General features: G+C 37.7%; 1 protein-coding gene across 16 annotated transcripts in view; it reads right to left on the minus strand.

Moving 5' to 3' along the window:
* Window positions 1-12,643, minus strand: part of MEF2C (myocyte enhancer factor 2C) — a 158,926-nt gene that overhangs the window by 67,898 nt on the left and 78,385 nt on the right. For all 16 annotated transcript variants that reach the window (XM_015571612.1, XM_015571606.1, XM_006775518.2 and 13 more), the window contains one exon: window positions 4,538-4,741. In XM_015571612.1, coding sequence (XP_015427098.1) covers window positions 4,538-4,741 — 204 coding nt within the window. The remainder of the gene's footprint in view (window positions 1-4,537; window positions 4,742-12,643) is intronic.

Genomic DNA, 12,643 nt, shown 5'->3' on the forward strand with positions numbered 1-12,643 from the left:
CAGGAACCAAGAACACTTCCCTTTCAGCTATAGTTTAAAATCATTTGTAAAGATCAATTTTCTAGAATTATGAATGCTTGGAAGAAGCTTCTAAAAAGAAGCTCAAGCCCTAACCGGTTTGCCTCAGTGGATAGATAGAGCACTGGCCTGCGGACTGAAGGGTCCCAGGTTCAATTCCGTAGTCAAGGGCATGTACCTTGGTTTCGGGCACATCCCCAGTGGGGAGTGTGCAGGAGGCAGCTGGTTGATGTTTCTCCCTCATCGATGTTTCTAACTGTCTCTCTCCTTTCCTCTCTGTAAAGACTCAATAAAAAAAATATATAAAAAAAATAAATATCTCTTAATCTTTCCTCCACACTCTACACTCTATACTTTTCTTGAATATTCTTGCATTAAACCCCCTTCCTCCCGCCAAAAACAAAAAAGTGCACAATGCCCTGGCCAGGGGCTCAATTAGTTGGAGCACTGTTGTGTACACCAAAAGGTTTCAGGTTTGATCCTGGTCGGGACGAGAATGGGAGGCAGTTGACAGAAGTTTCTCTCCCACATCAATGTTTCTCTCTCTCTCTCTCTCTCTCTCTCTTCCTCCCTAAAATCAATAAAAGCATATCTTCGGGTGAGGATTCTTTTTAAAAGCTAGTAACTCTCTGAGATAGTTGTGAATCAAAGGTTCCTTCTACCAGAGTTACATCTGCCTTTTTGATTTCCTGAGAGTAGCAGCGGACCTCATGATTTACTTCCCTTCCACACTGTCACTCGACTACTGGCCAGACTAGATAAGCAGCTCACAATCACTGAGCCCCTGAGAGGTGGGCTGAAAACATGTGTTGGATGTGTCCCTGTCTGGGACTTCTGGGACTCTAAGGATGACCTGGAATGATCTGGTGATCACCGCCCTGTCTGAATAAAAGTTTTGATAAATTGTTTTCTTATGCCTTCCTTTCAGTAGCTCGTACTATTTGAATGAGGTTATTGCTCCTTTGCCCTCTACTTGTTCCTAAGCTGACTTTTATATATGTTTTATATCCTTAACAAGAATGCCTGTCTTTTGCTGGTGTTTGCTAAATTGTTGCTAAGTGAAGGAATGGCCTGGAAGCATGTCCTGTGGACCTGCACTCTTCAGGTCACCCTGGAGTGCTCAGCACCACACCTTCTTCCAGGCATCGAGCCCAACATCAGCTGGGAGGGTGGGAAGGCAGGTAAGAGAACCAGGAGTGGGGCTAGGCAGCTGGAAGACATGAAGGGGGCAGTTCCTTAATACCATCAGAATCCCTATTGAATTTCAACAGCCTCCCAAACTAGCAGTTGGGGTAAATATCCAGTCACAGAGTTAAATAAAATGGACTTTCTTCAAAGGAAATGCTTTTACTACAATAACTTTTTTAAACCAGTGGATTAAAAATTTAACACATTTATGAAATCTGGCATATTTATATATTGTATCTGAGCAGATATTCAAGCTGCATTATAATACGATCATAAAAAAACCTCTTTCAGTCTGTCTGTTAAGTCTTTATAAGTCTTTGTGCCATTGTAACGGCAGTGCTAATTACCAAGCAGAGACATGATAATTACGCAGAGCTTTTTGCTATAAGAAGGAATCTTTTTCAACACCCACGCACTGTACAATTTCCTGTGACCCTGCAACACTACTCTGGTATGGCCCAGAAATTTATATTTCAGTCTAGATGCTGGGAATCGTATTATTTCTCTCTCCCCGCCAATCCCTTTTTCTGGCGAGTAAACTGTTTTCAGAGGGTTAAGGGAGAGGGGTAATGGTCCAAATGGGAAATATAAAACTAATGACCCTTCATGAAACATATTATGTTCCTCATTAAATTTACTCAGTTAAATGTATTCCATTAAATTAAAATAAATAGGATTTAAAATTTTACCCAGGAGTAGTACCTTAACTCTCCACTTCGTGTTAGCTCCATTCTAAAAGCAGATTCCTCAAGTCCCTGATGTATCACAGCTTCTTTGGCCTTCAACACAATTTATGTCTAGTGCTGTAGAGGTGTTCAAACTTACTGCGTATAAGAATTGTTGGAAAACGTGTTATAAATGCAGATTCCTACTCAGATCCCCTCTTCTCCACCAAGAATCTCAGGCATACTGGTTTCAATGAACCACACTTGAAAAAGACTCTACGTGGAGGTGGCGTACATTCTTGAGTTTATGGTATCCCACTCTACTTTCTCCATCATCTCTGTCATTGCTACAGTGTGGAAAAGGCAATTAGGTGAAGAATGTGTGATTCATGTAGTTGAGCAGGACAGACATACACGTGTTAGACTTGTTATTTCATCCAAAGAATCAAGCGATGGAATCTTCAGATTTAGTCTAGGAACCCCCTAGTGTCTTTTGGAGAGATTCAGAGCTTTAATATATTAACTGTAAGATAATAGGGCTGTTTCTTTACTCTTTTTAAAAAACATCACTTTTTAAAGAATTATGTCATAAAGGACTTTCAATTCAATGCCTTTATATTTTAATGAGAAAACTTCAGCCAGAGAAGTAGCTAACTTGTCACATAGTAAGACTGTGCAAGACAAAGGTTCAAATGCAAGCTCTCTGATTTTCCACCCAGTGTTCTTCTCACGGCCTGTAGAGAAGTCTGGCTCAGGCACTCATCTGCCCAAGATTATGAAAGTCTACACAGTGGGTGAAGTTTTAGTTGTCTTAAAGTCACATAGGATATTGTTGAGCAAACCCCTCAGCAGATGAGTTTTCCAGATTTTAAACTCCTTTAAGAAAGTAAATTTTAAAAGTTGACACATTTTCGACAAGTTAAAATGGTTCTTCCACATTTCACATCACGTTAAGGACTAGAACAGTTCAAGTCTAATGACAAATTCCAAATCAGATTTTTTTGTTGCCCTGAAATGTTTGTTGTAATGATTTTGGAAGTGAGATGAAGTCTTGAGTATAGAGTTGTTTTGTGTTTGGAGCTTATGTTAAAAGTGTATGAGCAGGAATAGACCGACAGACAGATCAACACACACACACACACACACACACACACACACGCATGAAAGCACCTATGAGATTTGACAACTGACTAGTGCTGTTCATATTCATGTTTCTTTATATGTTTTCATATTAAGTGAGAACATGAATAAAATATTATCTGAAATACACAGTACGCAAATTTTATAAATGATCTTAAAATTTAAGATTGAAGCAAACACACAATGAAAATCATCAGTCAATGAAAAACAAAAACAATTTGCAGTAATGCAAATCTGAAAGTATTTTAAACACATACCACATTAGGCCTAGTTATCACTCACTTTTGTTTCTCTGAAATTATTTGCTTGTCTTATTAGGCAAAATTTTTAAAAAATTGATCAGTATAGCCCTGACCAGTTTGGCTCAGTGGATAGAGCATTGGCCTGTGGACTGACAGGTCCCAGGTTCGATTCCGGCCAAGGGCATGTACCTTGGTTGCGGGCACATCCCCAGTTTGGGGGCGTGCAGGAGGCAGCTGATGGATGTTTCTCTCTCATCGATGTTTCTGGCTCTCTATCCCTCTCCCTTCCTCTCTGTGAAAAATAAAAAAAAAGTATATTAAAAAAAAGAATAATTTAAAAAAATTGATCAGTATAATACTTTACAAAATTTCACAATAAAAGCAAATAGTCTTAGACGATTATAACAAATAAAGTGAAGATGTATGTGAGAGGCAGATTAATTTGATCAGCGTTAATACTGAATTTTTTCATAATACGGGACCAGTCTAAGCAAGAATGAATTGAATCTGGCAAACTGACTCTGACGACATACTTTTGAACCATTTGTTAATTTTCTCTTAGTTCTGGGAAAGCAGTCACAACCTAGGCAACCATGGATAGATAGTTAAGAAAAATAAACAGATGAGGATGGTCCTCCCTGCATCTCTTCCTTTTTGGTTTACTATTCACTGCTTATCAAGGGTACTGTATTAAAATAGGCTACATGCAAGAACACTTAAAATTGTATGGCAGTGTTACTTATGTTAACGAATCTAAAACTTTTTTGAGATTTATTTATTAAAATATGTTTTTATTGATTTTAGAGAGAGAGGAAGGGATGAGAGAGAAAGAAACATCAATGCAAGAGAGAAACATCAATAATCAGCTGTCTCCTGTCCATTACTATGCTGGGAAACTAGTCTATACTTAAAAGAAATGATGAGAAGTCATCCAAAATGTGGGTGAGCCATCCCCTGGCCGCTGTCCCCAATCTGCTGTCCTGACTTAGCAGTGGACAATGATAACTCAGGAAGGATGAGGCCAATAATTGGATACTGCTGCCTGATTTCTAGCAAGGACCAGATTCAACTTGAATTCTAACTTGAATTTTGAGCGGGGAAGAAAGGGTGGAGTATTAGTTGGGGTGATAACGCTGGGTGCACCTGTGGGAATATGAAATCATAGGGAAAGGAAGGTTGTATTTGTGTGTGTGTGCGGGGGGAGGAGGAATGAGGTGGGGGATCCAAGCAACTCATCTCTCTGCCTCCGAAGTTGGGGCTCAGCAACCGCGCATGCGCTCTCACCTCCACGATGTCTGAGTTTGTCCGGCTCTCGTGGGGCTCGTTGTACTCCGTGTACTTGAGCAGCACCTTGTCCATGTCGGTGCTGGCGTACTGGAACAGCTTGTTGGTGCTGTTGAAGATGATCAGCGCGATCTCACAGTCGCACAGCACGCTCAGCTCATAGGCCTTCTTCATCAGCCCGAATTTCCTCTTTGTAAATGTCACCTGGGAAAACGAAAGCAGGCAGGTTTTTTGTAAAGAAAAAAGAAATCGTGCTTCTTCTTCTTCTTTTTTTTTAAAAAAACAAAACACAGTACTTTTTTTTTTCTTTGTAAAACAAAGCGTGCTGTTGTCAGGGCCCTGGGGCACTCACACATTTGGAAAGGAAGCAAATAAATCTAAAACTAATTTCTGCTCCGAATTTGAAAATGTGTGATTTCTAGCTGGCTGCTGAATGTGAAACTGTAAATGCCAGATTTAATGTAGGGAATTTTAATGAAGGTGACCAGAGTACTGCGCATGGTTTCTTTGAACAATGTGAGATTTAAAAAGAAATTAATTTCAGCATGGTCGACATCCTCCCCTTATAATGAAGTTTGGGCCTTCTTTTCTGACCACTTGAAAACTGGACATGGCATGATGAACGCAGCATTTTACATCTATGTTCAAAAATTCTTAAAATCGTTTAGTCTCGTGCCATTTAATTGGAAACACGTGAAGGGATGTGACTGCCTGCGCTTTCAGACAGTGCTGTGTTCTGTTTTCTAGAAATCCAGCAGGGAACTGAGAAGTGCTTTAGCCTTCACACCGTTAGGGGTTTGGTTTCATTCTTCTGTGTATCTTTCTTCCTCTCCCAGGCCAGAAACTGTACTGTTATCTTTGCCTTTTCCTTCTTTTAATCTAATCTATTACCAAGTCCCATAATTCCTTCCCTCAAAATGTTTCTCAGGTTCACACTCTCTTGTCTGTTTCCCAGGCGGCTCTATCATTCGGGTCCTTATCAGCTTCCTGCCCGAGATGGTCTCCCTGTCTGGAATCATTCCGTCCCCAATTCATTCCAATCTTCCAAACCTCCTCTCCGCACTGCCTTTCTCCTGACAGGCCTCCGCCACGGCTCCCTGTCTCTGGCTTCCAATACTTCCTACCTGCCAATGCTGCCAAATGCACACATCTACTTCACGATTCCCAATTTCAGTCCTCTCTTTGATTAAACGCCAGTCTGCCTACCCCAAACCATGAACATTCTTAATTATAAGCCCTCACACGATCCAGGGTTTCCCAGCAGGTCTTCTGTAGAATATCATTTCCATAAAATAGTCCTAAATAGAAAAAGTTCAGTGGCCCAGTACATTTGGGAAATGAGGCACGTGGGTAATTTGAAGGCCGAGAAACCTTTTAAATTTTGTTTAACCTGCCTCCCAAACCTACAGGATGTTTGTTTCTTCAGAACTAAATTTCTTGAGGCATATATGCTGGATAATGGTGACTAAATTGACTTATTGTTTTCAAAGGTGACGAGTATTTACTTTTGTTTCTCACCTTCCTATACAACTCGTCTAGCAGAAGTCAGCTCAGTTTTATCTACTAACTCTTTGTGTGTAATTCTTATATCTAGATTCTTACTCCTTCTCTTTCTCTTCGTCTTTAGACACTCAATGGATGTCCTCCAGTCCTAAGTGTATCTGAGTGTCCTAGGAATCTTAAAACCCCCAAAACGCAAACTCATTATCGTCACGCTCGCATCTGCTCTCCTTCCTGGATTCCCCATCTCAGGCACCCAAACCAGAAACCTCAGCTGAGCTCCGAATCCCCGCCCCTCCCGCATCCCACACACCTAAATAAATGTGTTGAGAGGAACTGTGGACTAGCAGACAGACAACCTGGCCCCCCAAGGCTCCTCATTCCTCTACACTTTGTTAATACTTATTGTTTTACCCATCATCCTTTATTTTTCCTTAGTAGCACTCACTGTATTTTACAATTTGTGTATTTTTGTGTGTGATCATTTGTTTAATGTCTGTCTCTTCCACTGCAGTGATCTACAAGGGCCTGTAGCATTTTCTGTTTTGCTCACTGCTGTATCCCCAGAACAGCAGACACGGATGGGCACATGGTAGATGTCTAGTACAACAAAACTAAACAGGAAAAATAATTATGTGAAGTTTTTAGAAATATCAAATTGATGTATGCTATATAAAATTATGTGATAGATTTCCCCATGAACTTTTTAGCACTTTAAAAGGATAAATCTATACTTAAAATTATTATATTGTGTTATCATATTTGTATTGAAGGCAGCATGGTAGCAAGGGAAGAACATGGGGCCCAGGACTTGCAGGCTGAATCTGCTATTTACTAGTCATGAGAAATTCACTTCACTTCTTTGAGTTTGATTTTTCATCTGTAAAATGAAAAGAACACCTACTCAGGATTTCTGTGAGGATTACATAAAATAGCGTATGTACAGTACCTTGTGCTCAAATTGGAAGCTCAAAAAATCTTAGTTCCTATTCCTTTCTGAGCTGACTTACAGAGAAAAGAACTTACAAAATATATCGGTCTTGGTGGCTTGAAGATTCTACTGATGAAGGCTATCTGAGGACCTTATTATTCCTTATAGAATGATAAAGTGTACTATAGAATCCCCACTGACCACTCTTTGGAAAATATAGCATTTAGGTATTTACCAGCCCACATAGCTAGTCAATATGTACTGGGACATGTTCGTTACATTTCAACTTAGACAATTTTTCTTTGTAATAATTGCCAATGTTGCACCTTCTATTTTATTTTATTGATTGTCTTACTAAAGTGCTTCTAACAAAATAGAGCTAATGTTTTATTTTAATATTTGATTATCATATTAATTTAGAAAATGTTTTATTCTGGTTCATTCAGATGAGCCCTAATCAGTGTTAAGGATGAGCTAAATAAAGACAGTCATTTGGAATGAATAAAAAAACATAATCATTAATCATATAGATTTATACAAAATGTCTTTTAATATTTCTTTTAGATGCAGTTTAGTTATGCAAATATACCGGCACATTCGTATTTTGTTCCGTGAAATAGGCTACAAAGTAGGTTCAATATAGAAGGCACTGACCCCACATACTTTCATATACCTAAAACCACTTTTAATCAGACTTTCATGACCACAAACTGTAGGTGGAATGTCTCAATACAGTATGGTTTCTGTTGTACTGAAACCTCAGAATTTAGCACGTTACAACACTCACCATCAAAGTACATTTCAGCACAGAAATATCATTAAAGCCACTATTTGTATTTACTTTTAGGTGCTCCTCAACTTTTGTATAACCAAGCTGGCTGCTGGATAATGCCAAAAGAGTTGGTGCATATAGTTTCTTTTCATTAAAACTGCAAACTGAAATGATGATGACTATACTGAAGCATTTAAGAAAATACCTTCAAAATCTTAATTGCTCTACATTTAATTCTGTACTATGTTCATATTCTTCATAGCATACTCAAAATGTATCTTATAATGCTTTTTCTCACTGTTCATAGTTAGATAAATTATTTTTAAGCATGAAGTTTTCTAAAGAGACCTGGATATTACTCTTCGTTGAAAATATGCCATTCAATGACAGATTACAATTCAGAGCTTTTTTGCTTAAATATACAATATATTGCAATCAATACATTTTTCATAACTTGACAATAGTTTGTGATGGGGCAAGTCTGCTTCTATTTCAGGACCATATTCTGAGCCTTAGGGGAGATGGAAAGCTGTTTTTACGGTCAGTAGGCGAAGAGATGCTCTTTTCCAAGTTGAAATGTAACTAACACATCCCAGTACACACTGACAATCTAGGTGCCCTGAGAGGAGGATACAGCCAATGTTATTTACATTGGCCCTTGAATTTGAAATTTAGTTTTCAGAATTAGAGAGACTTAATACATGCAGGGGAAGCAAAATGACTCTGTATACGTAATGACCATTTTATGCTTTTTCTTTACCTCTTGAAACAGCCCCAACTGTAATGATGATATATTAAGATGTTTCAGCATTAAGTTTTACAGTAACCTCAAGTTTAAACCCTAGCATAAGGCCTAGAGTAGTATCGACAATTACTCTAGAACTTACTAGGTATAACTCAGGAACTGAAATTAGAATTTGAAATTGAGAAAAGGGACATTCATTCAATACAGCTCCAGATAATTCAGTCATAAAGAAATTAGGAAAATCTATTTACATAAACAGAACTCAATCCAAGCAATTCTTATTGAGCATTTTCTACATGCCAAACTTTATGCTAAGCAATATTTACTGAGCCTTCTCTATGTCAGACTTTTGTGCTAGGTACTGTGGGGCTTCTACTTTGCATGCATCTCCCTTATTCGTGTCTCTTTCTCAGGACTGAAGAAAGAAATAGTCATTTAATTCCTTAATGTTGAAAAAGAATTTTCTTTATTTTAAATAAAATGTATTATTGGCTAATAGTGTTATATTTTTAATCACAGGTAAGTGATCTGAAATTGTACTTTTATCTAGTGTTGGGTGATTTCAGTTTTTGTTTTCTGAACAAATTTTTCTCTAGACTGAGCAAGGAAAATAATAGTAGATGTTAATCTAATCAAGATGAACATGAAAACTTCTAAAGATTTTTTTTTATTATTAATCCTCACCCGAGGATATTTTTCCATTGATTTTTTAATTTTTTTGAGAGACTGAAAGGAAGGGGGAGATAGAGATAGAGATAGAGATAGAGATTTTTTTGAGAGAGTGAAAGGAAGGGGAAGATAGAGATAGAGAGAGATAGATAGAGATAGATAGAGAGAGAGAGAGAGACATCAATTGGTTGTCTTCCACACATGCCTTGACCTAGACATGTGCCCCGACCTGGACGAGGGATTGAGCCTGCAGCCGACCAAGGTACGTGCCCTTGATCGGAATCAAACCCCGGACCCTTCAGTCTGCAGGTTGACACTTGACCCACTAAGCCAAAGTGGCTAGGGCTATTTCATACTTTTAACAACTCCCTTCTTACAAAAATTCTTTTTAGCTTCCCTCTGTTTCCATAAAACTACCCTTTCTTGATTCTGCTTATTTCTTTTTTCTAAAATTTATCTTTATTGTTGAAAGTATTACAGATGTCCCCCTTCCACCCCGTCCATTGCCCCTCCCCAGATATTTCTTATGTTGTACTTAGTGAAAACTGATTATGGTATTATGCACTCCCTCCCCCTTCCATCTGGCTCTGTCAGGCTCCCATCATGCTGCAGGGCTTGGTTTAAACGCCAACTTCTTTGCAGCTTTCATTGTCACATTGAGATAAAACTCCCTCCTCCTCATTATTGTCCTCTAGAACTTTTACAAACCTTTGTTATGAGATTTATTCTAATATTCCAGAGTTGGGTGTTGATGAGTCTGTTTCTCCTGCTGGCTTTTGAATTCCCTGAAGACTCCCACTCTGGCCTCACACAGGCTCTGACTGGTGGTCATTCAATGAATGTTTGTGGAAGGAGTGGATTATGGAATGGAAATAGACTCTATGTTAAAGTCTGAATGCCTTTTAGACAATCTCTAAAAAACAAGGGATTTGGGGTATATATGTTTTACTAAAAGTTTAACATGTTAGAGACAGGAAGCTTGAGAGAAAGGAACTATTCCACCTTGGAATATATAACAGAGAAACCAGAGAATGTCTAGAGAGAAATACATATGCTCTAGATTCTAAGAAAAAGATATTTCATGAAGTTCAGAGAAAAGCCTTTCTCCTTGCCCAGATGACTCACCAGGAAGGAGGGAAAAGTGTGAAAATAAAATTTTAATTTTACAATCACAGGATACAGATATAAAGGGAGGGATCTAGGAGTTCAGGATGACTGCATTTGTTAAGCAAACATTTATTGAACTTCTAACGAGTTTATATTTTCAAAGAGTATGTATTTGGCAAAGTGTTTGATTAAATCCTCATCACAACATTATAGATTTGAGATTGGCTGGCAGTAATTTTGATAATTTAAATATGAATTAACTGATCAGTGTTGAGTTTAAGGGAATGTCTCTAGAAAGGGCCACAGAGTTTAGTAACTTTCCTGTCTCAGGCAACATTTTTATCAGTGGTTAAGATGAAGATGTAGAGGGCAAGCATATAACATAAATTTGGATGGTAACCTAACAGGTAGTAGAGGCTCTATCCAAAGCTCCCTCTACAGATGGCAAGATGGGTCATAAACAACAAGATGAAACGGAGACAATCTTAGTCTTCATTCGCATTAAAGAAAACAATTACATGAGCTCAGGTCGGAAGAAAACTGATGTGATAGCTGCTTTTGGGGAAAAGGATCTAAAGTGATAGTGTTCCAATGAGGGAATTAATTATTCTAATGACTTTTTTTTGTTAGTCAGAACTAATTATTGGAACTCTATTCAGTTCTGAGAATTACATTTTAAGAAGACACTGACAAAATTAGGCTATAGAATGGCAAACAGGTTAATGTAGGATCTGAGAAATCTTAAGGTTATTTGACATGTTTAACCCAGAAAACAGAGTTAAATGCCAAAAATAAAGTGAAATACCAAACATTTCCCAAATCTGAAGCCCTGTGGCCAAGACGAGAGGCAAATGAGTTATTTTGTTTTGTTCTATGGAGAATTAGAAAGTATAGTTGAAAATCATAGAGGTGCAAATAGGAGAAAATTAGTGATGAAAACTGTCCATGAGTGGACCAAGTCTCTTGAACTAAGAAGTAGTTCATTCCTGAATATGTTCAAGCAAAGCTGCATATCAAGGAAGGTGTTTCTGAACTCAAGAGGAAGCTGGACTAGAGACCTTTAAAATATCTACTCCAGATTTCGGATGCTCAGATTCTATGCCTAGGTAGCATAGACTTGTGGGTCAAGGGGAAGATTATAGTTCAAAACAAAAATACATTTCTGCAATTTCATTCTACAAAATGTGTTATGTTTTAGTTACTCAACCTCATCAATATATTATCATAATCATCTATAATTTCCATATTCTAATACATAAATGGGGTATAACTACTTTTTGTAGTTAGAAGAGACTGTAAAAGATTTGAGTAGACAATGTTAAATTATACATAGTGCTGAAAATGCATAGAAAAATTATCCAGATTAATAAAATAGGAAATTCACATTACTCAACCATTTTTACTATTTTTAAAGCAGTATATATACATCATTACTGGGCAGTTTGGTAAAAATATGGGAATTGGAAATCAAGTCTGAGCTCTGACATTTATAAGCTGTGTGCCCTTAGGTAAATTGTTTGACTTACCTGAACCCTGTTTCCTCATTTGTAAAATGGAGTTAATAACAGGCATCTTACAAAGTTGTTATGAGACTTAAATTAAGATATATCTATATCTTAATATATATATGTAAGTATATATAATAATATCCAAGGTATGCAGTGTTTTTCCTCTGATGTGTCAGGCTCAGTCACTTCTTGTTACATACTGCTCTCTTAGGACCTGCCAACCTGTGTTACCATTATTATGTCTAGATCAGTTTCTCTCTCAAGTAGACCTTGAGCTTTCCTTGAAAGCCCAAAATATCTCCTGTCTGATCTCATAACCCAAAGTCCCAGAACAATACTTGGCTAAATAGTTGTTGAATGAATGAATGGATAGATGGATGGAGAATTATGAATTTTTGCAAGCTAAATGAAGGGCTAAAAAGAAATTTCTATGCATGCTTGAACTATGTGAATAGAAAGTTTGCCCCTGAGAGAGGAAAATTTCACATATTTTTCTTTTTTTGTGTGGCTGTCATATTGACTTACAGTAAAACGTACTTTGGTAAAACTAAGTATGATAAAAATTAGACTGGATCAAATTGTGTGTGTGGGTTTGTTAGTGAAATTGGAACATATCATATTTCTTATAGTTGTATTTAGATAACAGTGTTGACTGTATTTGGTGAATGTTTCCTAAGAAGTTCAGAGACTTTATAAGTTATCTCTCTACATTCGACAGGATCTCTTTACAGTTATTATTTGGCACAGTTTTATCATCCCCATTTCTCAGAGGAGGCTGTAGACAAAGACATGCATTGCCTTACAAAGGTCACAAAACTAGTGACCTGGATGAACTAGAAATAGAACCTTCTTCACACAAAGTTCATCTCTCTTT

The sequence above is a fragment of the Myotis davidii genome, unplaced genomic scaffold, assembly GCF_000327345.1.
Source record: "Myotis davidii unplaced genomic scaffold, ASM32734v1 scaffold44, whole genome shotgun sequence".
Classification (NCBI taxonomy): domain Eukaryota; kingdom Metazoa; phylum Chordata; class Mammalia; order Chiroptera; family Vespertilionidae; genus Myotis; species Myotis davidii.